Source organism: Zalophus californianus, chromosome 6 (assembly GCF_009762305.2).
Source record: "Zalophus californianus isolate mZalCal1 chromosome 6, mZalCal1.pri.v2, whole genome shotgun sequence".
Lineage (NCBI taxonomy): Eukaryota > Metazoa > Chordata > Mammalia > Carnivora > Otariidae > Zalophus > Zalophus californianus.
The window spans coordinates 137,569,990-137,583,118 of record NC_045600.1 but is presented as its reverse complement, the minus strand read 5'-3'; the positions used below and the strand labels follow the sequence as shown (position 1 = coordinate 137,583,118).

At 42.0% G+C, this 13,129-nt stretch overlaps 1 protein-coding gene across 1 annotated transcript in view; it reads right to left on the bottom strand.

Annotated features, from left to right (window-relative positions):
• AGBL1 (ATP/GTP binding protein like 1) overlaps positions 1 to 13,129 on the bottom strand; it is a 724,399-nt gene that overhangs the window by 580,155 nt on the left and 131,115 nt on the right. Inside the window, exon 16 of the mRNA XM_035728075.1 lies at positions 10,679 to 10,823. Within this exon, the coding sequence (XP_035583968.1) occupies positions 10,679 to 10,823 (145 nt within the window). The remainder of the gene's footprint in view (positions 1 to 10,678; positions 10,824 to 13,129) is intronic.

Below are 13,129 nucleotides of genomic sequence, written 5' to 3'. Positions count from 1 at the left end.
TCAATAAAAATAGGTCAACACCCCGACATCTAATAGTCAAACTTACGAGTCTCAGAGACAAAGAGAAAATCCTGAAAGCAGCTCGGGAGAAGAGATATGTAACTCATAATGCTAGAAACATTAGATTGGCAACAGACCTATCCACAGAGACCTGGCAGGCCAGAAAGGACTGGCATGAGATCTTCAGAGCACTAAACGAGAAAAATATGAGACAAGAATACTATATCCAGCTAGGCTGTCATTGAAAATTGAAGGAGAGATAAAAATCTTCCAGGACAAAAAAAAACTAAAGGAATTTGCAAACACCAAACCAGCCCTCCAAAAAAGATTGAAAGGGGTCCTCTAAGCCAAGAGAGAGCCTAAAAGCAGCATAGACCAGAAAGGAACACAGACAATATACGGTAGCAGTCACCTTACAAGCAATACAATGGCACTAAATTCATATCTTTCAATAGTTACCCTGAATGTAAATGGACTAAATGCCCTAATCAAAAGACACAGGCTATCAGATTGGATTAAAAAACAAGACCCATCAATATGCTGTCTGCAAGAGACTCACATTAGACCCAAAGACACCCCCAGATTGAAAGTGAGGGGGTGGAAAACCATTTACCAAGCTAATGGACACCAAGAGAAAGCTGGAGTGGCAATCCTTATATCAGATGAATTAGATTTTAAACCAAAGACTGTAATAAGAAATGAGGAAGGACAATATATCCTACTTAAAGGGTCTATCCACCAAGAAGATCTAACAATTGTAAATATCTATGCCCCTAATATGGGAGCAGCCAATTATATAAGGCAATTAATAAGAAAAGCAAAGAAACACATTGACATTAATACAATAATAGTGGGGGACTTTAACACCCCCCTGACTGAAATGGACAGATCATCTAAGCAAAAGATCAACAAGGAAATAAAGACTTTAAATGACACACTGGACCAAATGGACCTCACAGACATATTCAGAACATTCCATCCCAAAGCAACGGAATACACATTCTTCTCTAGTGCCCATGGAACATTCTCCAGAATAGATCACATCCTAGGCCACAAATCAGGTCTCAACTGGTACCAAAAGACTGGGATTATTCCCTACATATTTTCAGACCACAGTGCTTTGAAACTAGAACTCAATCACAAGAGGAAAGTCAGAAAGAACTCAAATACATGGAAGCTAAAGAGCATCCTACTAAGAATGGCTGGGTCAACCAGGAAATTAAAGAAGAATTAAAAACATTCATGGAAACCAATGAAAATGAAAACACAACTGTTCAAAATCTTTGGGATGCAGCAAAGGCAGTCCTGAGAGGAAAGTATATAGCAATACAAGCCTTTCTCAAGAAACGAGAAAGGTCTCAAATACACAACAACCTAACCCTACCCCTAAAGGAGCTAGAGAAAAAACAGCAAATAAAGCCTAAACCCAGCAGGAGAAGAGAAATAATAAAGATCAGAGCAGAAATCAATGAAACAGAAACCAAAAGAACAGTAGAACAGATCAACGAAACTAGGAGCTGGTTCTTTGAAGAATTAACAAGATTGATAAACCCCTGGCCAGACTTATCAAAAAGAAAAGAGAAATGACCCAAATCAACAAAATCATAAATGAAAGAGGAGCGATCACAACCAACACCAAAGAAATACAAACAAGTATAAGAACATATTATGAGCAACTCTATGCCAGCAAATTACATAACCTGGAAGAAATGGGTGCATTTCTAGAGACATATCAACTACCGAAATTGAACCAGGAAGAAACAGAAAACCTAAACAGACCTATAACCACTAAGGATTTGAAGCAGTCATCAAAAATCTCCCAATAAACAAAAACCCAGGGCCAGATGGCTTCCCAGGGGAATTCTACCAGACATTTAAAGAAGAATTAATACCTATTCTCCTGAAACTGTTCCAAAAAATAGAAATGGAAGGAAAATTTCCAAACTCATTTTAGGAGGCCACCATTACCTTGATCCCAAAACCAGACAAAGACCCCACCAAAAAGGAGAATTACGGACCAATATCCTTGATGAACATGGATGCAAAAATTCTCACCAAAATACTAGACAACAGGATCCAACAGTACATTAAAAGGATTATTCACCACGACCAAGTGGGATTTATCCCCGGGCTGCAAGGTTGGTTCAACATCCACAAATCAATCAACGTGATACAATATATTAACAAAAGAAAGAACAAGAATCATATGATCCTCTCCATAGATGCAGAAAAAGCATTTGACAAAGTACAGCATCCTTCCTTGATCAAAACTCTTCAGAGTATAGGGATAGAGGGTACATACCTCAACATCATAAAAGCCATCTATGAAAAACCTACAGCGAATATCATTCTCAATCAGGAAAAGCTGAGAGCTTTTCCCCTAAGGTCAGGAACGCAGCAGGGATGTCCACTCTCACCACTGCTATTCAACATAGTGTTAGAAGACCTAGCCACAGCAATCAGACAACAAAAAGAAATCAAAGGCATCCAAATCGGCAAAGAGGAAGTCAATCTCACTCTTTGCAGATGATATGATACTGTATGTGGAAAACCCAAAAGACTCCACCCCAAAACTGCTAGAACTCATACAGGAATTCAGTAAAGTGGCAGGATATAAAATCAATGCACAGAAATCAGTGGCATTCCTATACACCAACAAGACAGAAGAGAGACAAATTAAGAAGTCGATCCCATTTACAATTGCACCCAAAACCATAAGATACCTAGGATTAAATCTAACCAAAGAGGCAAAGGATCTGTACTCAGAAAACTATAAAATACTCAGGAAAGAAATTGAGGAAGACACAAAGAAATGGAAAAACGTTCCATGCTCATGGATTGGAAGAACAAACATTGTGCAGATGTCAATGCTATCTAGAGCAATCTACACATTCAATGCAATCCCCATCAAAATACCATCCACTTTTTTCAAAGAAATGGAACAAGTAATCCTAAAATTTGTACAGAACCAGAAGAGAGCCCGAATAGCCAGAGGAATGTTGAAAAAGAAAAGCAAAGCTGGCGGCATCACAATTCCGGACTTCCAGCTCTATTACAAAGCTGTCATCATCAAGACAGTATGGTACTGGCACAAAAACAGACACAGAGATCAATGGAACAGAATCGAGAGCCCAGAAATGGACCCTCAACTCTATGGTCAACTCATCTTTGACAAAGCAGGAAAGAATGTCCAATGGAAAAAAGACAGTCTCCTCAACAAATGGTGTTGGGAAAATTGGACAGCCACATGCAGAAGAATGAAACTGGACCATTTCCTTACACCACACACAAAAATAGACTCCAAATGGTTGAAAGACCTCAATGTGAGACAGGAATCCATCAAAATCCTAAAGGAGAACACAGGCAGCAACCTCTTTAACCTTAGCCGCAGCAATTTCTTCCTAGGAACATCGCCAAAGGCAAGGGAAGCCAGGGCAAAAATGAACTCTTGGGATTTCATCAAGATCAAAAGCTTTTGCACAGCAAAAGAAACAGTCCACAAAACCAAAAGACAACCGACAGAATGGGAGAAAATATTTGCAAGTGACATATCAGATAAAGGGCTAGTATCCAAAATCTATAAAGAACTTATCCAACTCAACACCCAAAGAACAAATAATCCAATCAAGAAATGGGCAGAAGACATGAACAGACCTTTTTCCAAAGAAGACATCCAAATGGCCAACAGATGCATGAAAAAGTGCTCAACATCGCTCGGCATCGGGGAAATCCAAATCAAAACCTCCATGAGATACCACTTCACACCAGTCAGAATGGCTAAAATTAACAAGTCAGAAAATGACAGATGTTGGCGGGGATGCGGAGAAAGGGGAACCCTCCTACACTGTTGGTGGGAATGCAAGCTGGTGCAACCACTCTGGAAAAAAGTATGGAGGTTCCTCAAACAGTTGGAAATAGAGCTACCGTACGATCCAGCAATTGCACTACTGGGTATTTACCCCAAAGATACAAATGTACGGATCCGAAGGGGTACGTGCACCCCGATGTTTATAGCAGCAATGTCCACAATAGCCAAACTGTGGAAAGAGCCAAGATGTCCATCGACAGATGAATGGATAAAGAAGAAGTGGTATATATACACAATGGAATATTATGCAGCCATCAAAAGGAATGAGATCTTGCCATTTGCAACGACGTGGATGGAACTGGAGGGTGTTATGCTGAGTGAAATAAGTCAGTCAGAGAAAGACATGTATCATATGACCTCACTCATATAAGGAATTCTTAATCTCAGGAAACAAACTGAGGGTTGCTGGAGTGGTGGGGGTGGGAGGGATGGGGTGGCTGGGTGATAGACATTGGGGAGGGTATGTGCTATGGTGAGCACTGTGAATTGTGCAAGACTGCTGAATCACAGATCTGTACCTCTGAAAGAAAATAATGCAATATATGTTAAGAAAAAGGAAAAGAAGAAGATGATAGCAGGACGGGAAGATGAAGGGGAGTAAATCAGAGGGGGAGATGAACCATGAGAGGATGGACTCTGAAAAACCAACTGATAGTTCTAGAGGGGAGGATGATGGGAGGATGGATTAGCCTGGTGATGGGTATTAAAGAGGGCACATTCTGCATGGAGCACTGGGTGTTATGCACAAACAAATGAATCATGGAACACTACACCAAAAACTAATGATGTAATGTACGGTGATTAACATAACAATAAAAATTTAAAGTAAAAATAAATAAATAAATAAATAAATAAATAAATAAATAAAATAGATCCTGGGGGGGGGGGGGGCGGGAAACAGCAACACCTTACAGATGGTAGCTACACTTGGGGTGAACACAGCATGACCTACAGATATGTCCAATCACTGTGTCATACACCTGAAACTAATGTAACATCGTGCATCAACTCTAATAAACAAGAACAACAATATCACCTTACCACACCTCCTAGCAGCAAATGCGGTAGGAAGCAAGGTTTCAAAGTTTTCTTCTCCTATGAATTCTCTGTTAAATTTTCAATTATTATATTTTTATGATTAATAATATCACAACTCAACAAATGCCTATTTTCTGTTCGCTGAAATTCACTCTTTTTAAAAGATTTTACTTATTTGACAGAGAGAGAGAGAGCACAAGAAGGATGAGCAGGGAGCCCAATGTGGGGCTCAATCCCAGTACCCTGGGATCATGACCGAAGGCAGATGCGTAACCTACTGAGCCGCCCAGGCACCTCTGAAGTTCATTTTCTGTAAACTGTACTTGTTCATACAATACAACCCTCCCCACACCCCTCAAGGAAATCTCTGCCCCATTCTACCTGCCACCAAATATGTAACACCTCCATTCTTAGGCATTATCCTGATTCCAGTCATACAGAAGACTTCCAGAAGTAAACCAGCTATAAACTTCTGTAGGATTTCCTTTTGCAGAAATGGCTCTGTATTGTTCTCCAGGAAATGGATTAGAGGTGAATGCTCCATCTCCAGTCCAGCAAGGCCATGTGTACTTGGACTTTGCTGGGATCAATGATGAGAGGAGCAGGGCTTCAGAATGCACATGCCAACAACCACATATAATCGCAGCCCCGCAGAAGACACAGGGGCGGGTGTCTTTGCAAAAATGGGAATGAGTTCAAGGCAATGATGGGAGCCCCAGAGAGACTGTCTTCTTAGAAGCAAATCCTACCTCTCCATGAAAGATGCCAGGCTGATAAGGTAGGCTGCAGCTGAGCTTTTGCCCCCTTCTCCTCTATCAGCTACTCCCTTAAAACTGCCAGAAAAGATTTCACTGACCTCAGCACATTACCCCACCGACGGCTGTTGATAAAGTGAGAAGTACCTGCACCCAAAATAGTTCATTTGTCATTGTTAGCCCCTAAACTACTATCCTCTCTGTCCCCCTAATTCAGAAGAAAACTCACCACTAAGGAGACGGCCGATTTTATTTGTATACAGACTAGTCCTCAGTTGTCACTTAAATAAACTCGTTGGAGACTGGAAGGCTTCTCATCACAAGACAAAAATAAATGACATGTATAAGAGAAGCCATAGAGCGTGTTGCCAGTGGGTTCTAATGGGCTCTCTCAGACTGCCCCATCTGCCAGTACCACTCTCCCTACATTAAACAGACTTACTTTAAGAAGGGAGAGAAATGACTCATCTCCAGGTGTCTGCTCATAGATTTGCCAATTAGAAAGAAAAGATGATGTTAATATCCTTTTTCCATTAAAAATAAATGAAGTTATATCGTTGATGATTTGGAAAAGAGAGTTAAAAAATTATTTTAATCAACTACCCTAAGACAGCCATCAGTAGCCTTTGTATTTATTTCTTTATGGTCCTTTATTTGGATTTTTTACAGAATTTTAATTTTATTTTTTTGGAATGGGTATCTCCCCATCAGCCCAATGGAGAAAATGATCACACATCATTATAAAAAAGAGAATAAATGCTCTGATACCTACCACCTAATATCGCTCACTACATGCACGCACTTGGCTAACATTTTCCACGTATCAAGTCATTTACCCTTCATAACAACCCACTAGTAATTGCTTTTATATGCTGAGCCCTTCTAAAAGATTGTGCAAATGACATTCTAATTTTCTCTTTTCTTTCCTTCTCTCGCTCTCTTTCTCTTTCCCTACACTATACTCCATTTCATCTCTGAAGATATTTATGGGAACACCTGCCACCATACGTATATATGTCTGCTGAAAAATCCTGCTCAAATTTTCAGAGTCTTAAGCTCTGCAAACATACGGACCCTACTTATGATCACTTTTCCTCTTGCCAACTTGTACCGTTATAAGTTCCCAGTGAGATCCTACTTCCTTGCCCTCTAAAACGTCCATCAGAAACTCTCTTGGGACCCCATTTTCAACCAATACTACTGTCTACCTTGGGACAATCCACAATATAATCCAAACACTTTAATGAGTATTGCTAACACTTGAACCATCACTGCAATTATTGACAGCTTGATATGAATGGTTGAAATAGAATTCCATTTGCTTGCTTCATAATTATAATAATATTTCTTTCTTTTTGCTTGATCTTAATACTATAATTTGGACAATTATCTAACAGAGTTCCTGGCAAGCATCTGGAAGATATCAATTTGAAAGAACCAAATGCTAATTCTCTTATTATAAGAGAATAATAAAATTTTTTAAGTTGCAAAATTGTATTCATGTTGAAAAACAACCAATACACATGTCCTCCACTATAAAAATGTCTTTAATTATTAAACATAATCCATATTATAGGAGATTTACAAATTGTGAATTCCACATAGAAATGTATTTTCCACCCCCCACCCCAGGATCACCCCCAAGTAACATGCAGTTAATTCTGCCCTTGGGGTATCATTCACATTTAATTTATCATTGATCTGTTAGGAGAAAAACTGTTTCTCCTTAGGACATGTCCAAAAATAAAAATGAGTAGTGTGCACTATGGAATGTACTCATCGTGTCCAGGATGGGAGGAAGAGATTTTTAAGAGAAGTCTTAGAGTCAATTATAGTCTTAAATCTGGAGAGAACAAAGACCATGCGTTACTGGAAATGTAAAACCCAAAACGGACTACCATTTTTCACTTTCAAGTAACAAATGTCCTTCTTATTCTGTTCTGCTCACTTAGGAGAAACAAAAACATATCCCTTTTCCTTTGTCTCTTTTTCATTAACTCTCCTCAAACTTCCCCAATGGGAAGAGATTCCCAGTCAACAGGGTAAGGAACAAGCCAGTAAGCATCAATTCACAAGATCTCTCTCTCTCCCTCTCCTGGAGACCAAGGAAATGGGAGGGGAGGGGGCTCCTCTTTTCTTGTGTTTTTGTCCCCCCTCAAGACAAAATTATCCCCCCCTCGACTCTACTGGTTCCCAAGCTATTTGTTGGTTGTAAATTTCAGACCCTGTGGTCTGACAAGAGCACAAAAGGTAATTGGACCTGAGGCATAATATGTGATGGACAGTAGCCCCTACAACTGGAACCCACTTTTATAGGTACAGGCAGCCACCAAGCTGTGTGGTTGTACAACCTCTGACGGTGGGTTCAAGTCATCAACCCAGGTGTTTATCCATAACACTGAGTGCCACGGATGTGGTTCAGCTGGATAGCGTTGTTTCCCAAACATGGTCCCATTTTTTTTCTTTTTCTTTTTAATTTTTTATTTAAATTCATTTTAGTGAATATATAGCATATTATTAGTTTCAGGGGTAGAGTTTAGTGATTCATCAGTTGCATGTAACACCCAGTGCTCATTTCATCAAGGGCCCCTCCTTAATGCCCAACACCCAGTTACCCCGTCCTCCCACCCACCACCCCCTCCGGCAACCCTCAGTGTGTTTCCTAGAGTTAAGTCTATGCAATGGAATATTGCTCGGCCATCAAAAAGAATGAAATCTTGCCATTTGCAATGACGTGGATGGAGCTGGTGGGCATTATGCTAAGCGAAATCAGTCAGTCAGAGAAAGACAAATACCATATGATTTCGCTCACATGTGGAATTTAAGAAACAAAACAGATGAGCATAGGGGAAGGAAAGGAAAAAGAAAGTAAGATAAAAACAGAGAGGGAGCCAAACACGGTCCTATTCGTACCCCAAGATGGTCTGATGGGTTCTTGCAAGGTGCCTGCAAGTTGATTCAAAGTCTGAAACTTTTTCAGCCAGAGCTTGACTGCATCTGGCTTCTTACTGTAAGTTCTAGACTTTGAAACAGCTTGCGGGCACCTCACAAGAACCTGCCAGAGCATCTTGGGGTAAGAATGGGACTGGACTGTGTTTGAGGAACAACACGATCCTGCTGAACCACATCCATGGCACTCACTGTTACAGATAAAAACCATGGGTTGATGACTTGAACCCAACCATCTGACATGATACTACATGTACCTACAAAAGTAGACTACCGTTATAGTAGCTACTGTCCATCAGAGCAGGCAAGGATACCGATCTGATCCCAGAGCAGAACTTCTTCTGAATTTCTTCTACACTTTTTCTACAGAGAAGCAGAAAGGGAACACGAATATCCATCCCAGGCTGGTGGTCCTCCCTGCTTGGCCACTAGCTAGATGCGAGGTGTCTAGGCCTCAATGTTTGCATCTGTAAAAGACAAGGGTGCATCAGACAACTTCCCAAACCCCTTCAAGCTCTAAAGTTTTATATTAACTGCCACTGAGAATCACATCAGTGTCTAAGATATTCCAACAAGGGAAAAGAACAGGGTCCTGGACCCCTGGATCCTTCCCCCAACAGAAAAGGCAAAACACACATGCAAAGAGGAGTCCCCTTCCCCAGTCGACTTTGTACACACGGCACTTCTCAGGCAAGACAATAAAAGCAGCTGTTGAAGGGGATCGTGAATCTTCCCTGCTCTACATCCCTAGAGGCAAAAAGCATGTTTTATAATAAACATAGCTTGTTACGGCATAGCTCGTGACGCACATTTGTTGGATTCTTCTTGAGATCCCTAAGTGTGAAACACAAATAATACTAGTTGTGTATCTTTTGCAATCTGGAAAACAGTAAAAAAAAAATCTCTCTTTAGGCAAGACAACATATGGGGAGCAGGGCAGATGCACTTTCCTGAAGCAGTTAGCCAAGTGGTTTCAGATATGCCTTCTCGATGGAGAAAAACTTTCACTTATACCTGAACATTCCTTTTGAAGGCAAGGGACGTTCTTGGTTATTATCTTTTCCCACTCCTTATCACAGACTTACAATGAAAATGCTCCTTCAGGCTAAGTGAGAGATACACTCACACATACAGCACATATTATAAATATGCTAATAACATTTTGCATTAACACAGAGGATGAGAGTACTTTACAGAAGATACTTCTAGCTCATTAATCCTCAGGATAGCGATGAAATAGCTGGGGGGAAAGGGATAGTTTGCCAGCTTTTCCAAATGACAGGAAACTGCACAATTTCAGCAGTTTTCTCAGATCCGTCCAGTGAGGCTTTTGCAAGGCCTGACCGAACACGGGAATGCTAACTTCAGGTTTGGACTGACTCCACAACCCTCTCATAGCCAGACTGAGGCCCTCATTTGCAGGGACTCTGTGTTGACTTCTTCCACGCCTCTCGTGCACCCTGGAACCTTCTAGCACCTCTGCTCAAGGCCATGGGAACCACTGTGGAGAAAAGCTGAAGTGGCTGCTTGCTCACAGGCTCAGGTGGTTTTCTCCAGCTTCTTCTCCACTCCTTTACCTTCTGCTTCACTCCTCTCAATGGGGCCATGGGCTTCAAATCTGCCTCCCGGCTGACCTTATGGTTTTTACCCCCATTTCTTTCTTCCTTTCTTTTTTTTAGAAACCATTTTTCTTTCTTCCCCTCTCCCCATTTCAACTAGATCATCTCATTCCAATCTCGCGACTTCATGTTTAAACTTGAGGGCTTCTTAAAGACAGAGCCCCTACGACACGGCCCCACCTCCTCCTACACTCAACCTGACGATGCAGAGCCTTGACTGACACTTGGGTCCTCAGAACATCCCTGGTCATGACCCCAGGATCCTGCTTGGCCCACAGACGAAGCTGGAACCCACAGGAAGCCACCAAATTGGTGACAGCAAAGCCTCGCTCCCTTAGGAAGGCAATAATAGCTCCCCACCAGGATGCCAGGGTCTCCCGAATGTTTCCAGGGAAACCCTGAAGAGCCCCTTCAGCCCAGCCAGTGTGATGCTGTCAAGAGGACGTTACCAGGAGGGCTGTGTAGGTGTAGGGATAGTGGTAGGCCAGGTAGCAGGCATCCTCATTGTGCGGGAAGGTGACCACAAAGGTGAGGGTATAAAAACACTTCTTAGACGCTCCCCCCATGACGGCTGCACTCTGACGATAATGATTTCTAAAAGAGAAAGGAGAAGGGAGAATGAGGGAGAGGTCCCAGATGCTATAAACCTACCATGTTATATACTGGCAACATGTTCTTCACTCGAAACTCTATGTGGGTGAAATTTAGAAAACAGGGAAACTGCCAGGTCATGAGCCAAACCAGCAACATCTAGGCAGGTCCATCTGTCTCTTTTCTCTTTTTTTTTTTTTTTTTTTTTTGGAGGGAGATGGAGAGCACACACAAGCTGGGGTGGAGGGGCAGAAGGAGAAGGGGAGAAAGAGAATCTCAAGCAAGCTCCACACTCAGCATGGAGCCTGACACAGGGCTCGATCCCATGACCCTGAGATCAAGACCTGGACCAAAATCAAGAGTCAGACGCTTAGCCAACTGAGCCACTCAGGCACCCCAAATCCATCTGTCTCCTAATTGTGGCATATATGCCATAAGCCTTTCCTTGCTGTGTCTGAAAATGAAGCCTACAGTCACTGAGCTATAAAACACAGATATGTGAATAATTCTGTGCATCCCAAGATGGAATTGCAGACATACCCTTTATTACCCAAATGTGGGTTCCCCCAGTCCCTGCCTTTCCCCAGACCCCACAGAGTTCAGCTCTTCCTTTCCCTTCTGCCTGCCAAGTGGTTTCGTTAATAATCATTACTACTACATACTGAGTTCCAACTCGACACTTAACACACGTCACCTTATGTTATTGCAACAGCCCATCGTGTGCATAAAGAAACAATAGCTTAGGAAAATTAATTTGTCAAAGGTGGCAAGGCTAGAACATGGTCAGGATGGGACTCAACCCAGATCTGCCTGTCTGCGAAGACTTTGTTCATTCCACTGTACAATACTTGCTTCCCAAAGGAATACATTTGTCACCCCATATGTGGTTCAGCTTCTTATAGCCTCAGAGTGCACATTTTCCTTTGTCAAAGATGAAGAACCAATTTTGATACTTCAGAGAACAGTATCAAAGTAAATTACACCCAGAAGTACATTCCGAGCAATATTTTGCCCATACACTGCCAGTTATGCCCGCGCCTTGGCTGTTGATGCAGAGGCAACTGTGCAGGCTTTCCTGAGAAATGTTATCATCAAGACTGCATTACGATGCAAAATACGCCCCGGACACCAAAAGATGTAATTCCACCTTTGAACATTTACAATGTTGGCTTACTTGTCCATGGTGCTTTGGGGTTTTATTGGGGGAAAGGGTGGGGAGAGGGAAGAAATAGCAGGTAATGAATCTCTGCTCTTGCAAAATGTAAAAAAAAAAAAAAAATACAGATTATTCTTTTCTGCCTTTCTGCTACCTACATGCCACACCCCCACCAAAGCAAAAACCAACCAAACAAACAAACAAAAATCAGGCAAGCAATAAAGGAAGAAACAGAAAACAGACTGTCTTGTTTCTTGTGGGTTTGTGGGTTTTCAATATTAATAAAACTAGGAATGGCAGACCCACAAACTATGGCCTGACACATTTCTCTTGCCTCAGCTTCTGCCAACGCAGCACCCTAGGGCCCTGGTCATCGTAGGGAGAGAAGGATACCCCCTAACAATGTCAGCCCCAAGTGATTCTTCCTGTCACTTTTTAGATCACGTGACTAGGACCCAATTTCCTCTGTGACTCCAGCACTAGCAACTTCAAAAAGGCATCTTCACCCATGGTGCCATCCGGATCTTGATACCTAATTGGATCTCCTTTCTCCATATTTCCCCCAAAGTTCTGTACTTCCTTAAGAGCTAAGGGGGCTCTGGTTATTAGAAAGTATGTCAAGAAGCAGATGGTAGCTCAGAAAGCATGCAAGCCACATAGGCTCTACCTTTTATTTTCTTTCCAATTTCACTCATAAAAGGCTCCCCTGCAAATGCTCATCCAGTCGACACCTCCCTGAACAACAGGAACTGGTCAATTACACCTCTCTACACTGACGACCCATGTGACACAAAATAAGCCAGCCAAAATGGTCAAGGTGTTGACCGCCAACCAAAATGTGGAAGAGCACTTCACCTGTAAGCACACACACAAGCACACACCTGGGTACACACCCCATAGATGCATATTCATGAAGGTAAAGGCAGGTGGAAACAAAAGACCTAGGGCCTCTCCATCCCCAAGTTCCTCACCCACAAAGAGGGGACACAGAGCCTGCATCCTTCCTCGGGTATAAAAGATTTCCCTGAGGGCCAGGAGGCTAGTCTCCTTTGACATGAGCCGTGCTTCCTGGTCCACTTCCCACTGTACCATTAAGTACAGTGAAGTCACATAACATGGACATTCACCGTAAGCACATTCAACCTTACCCCAC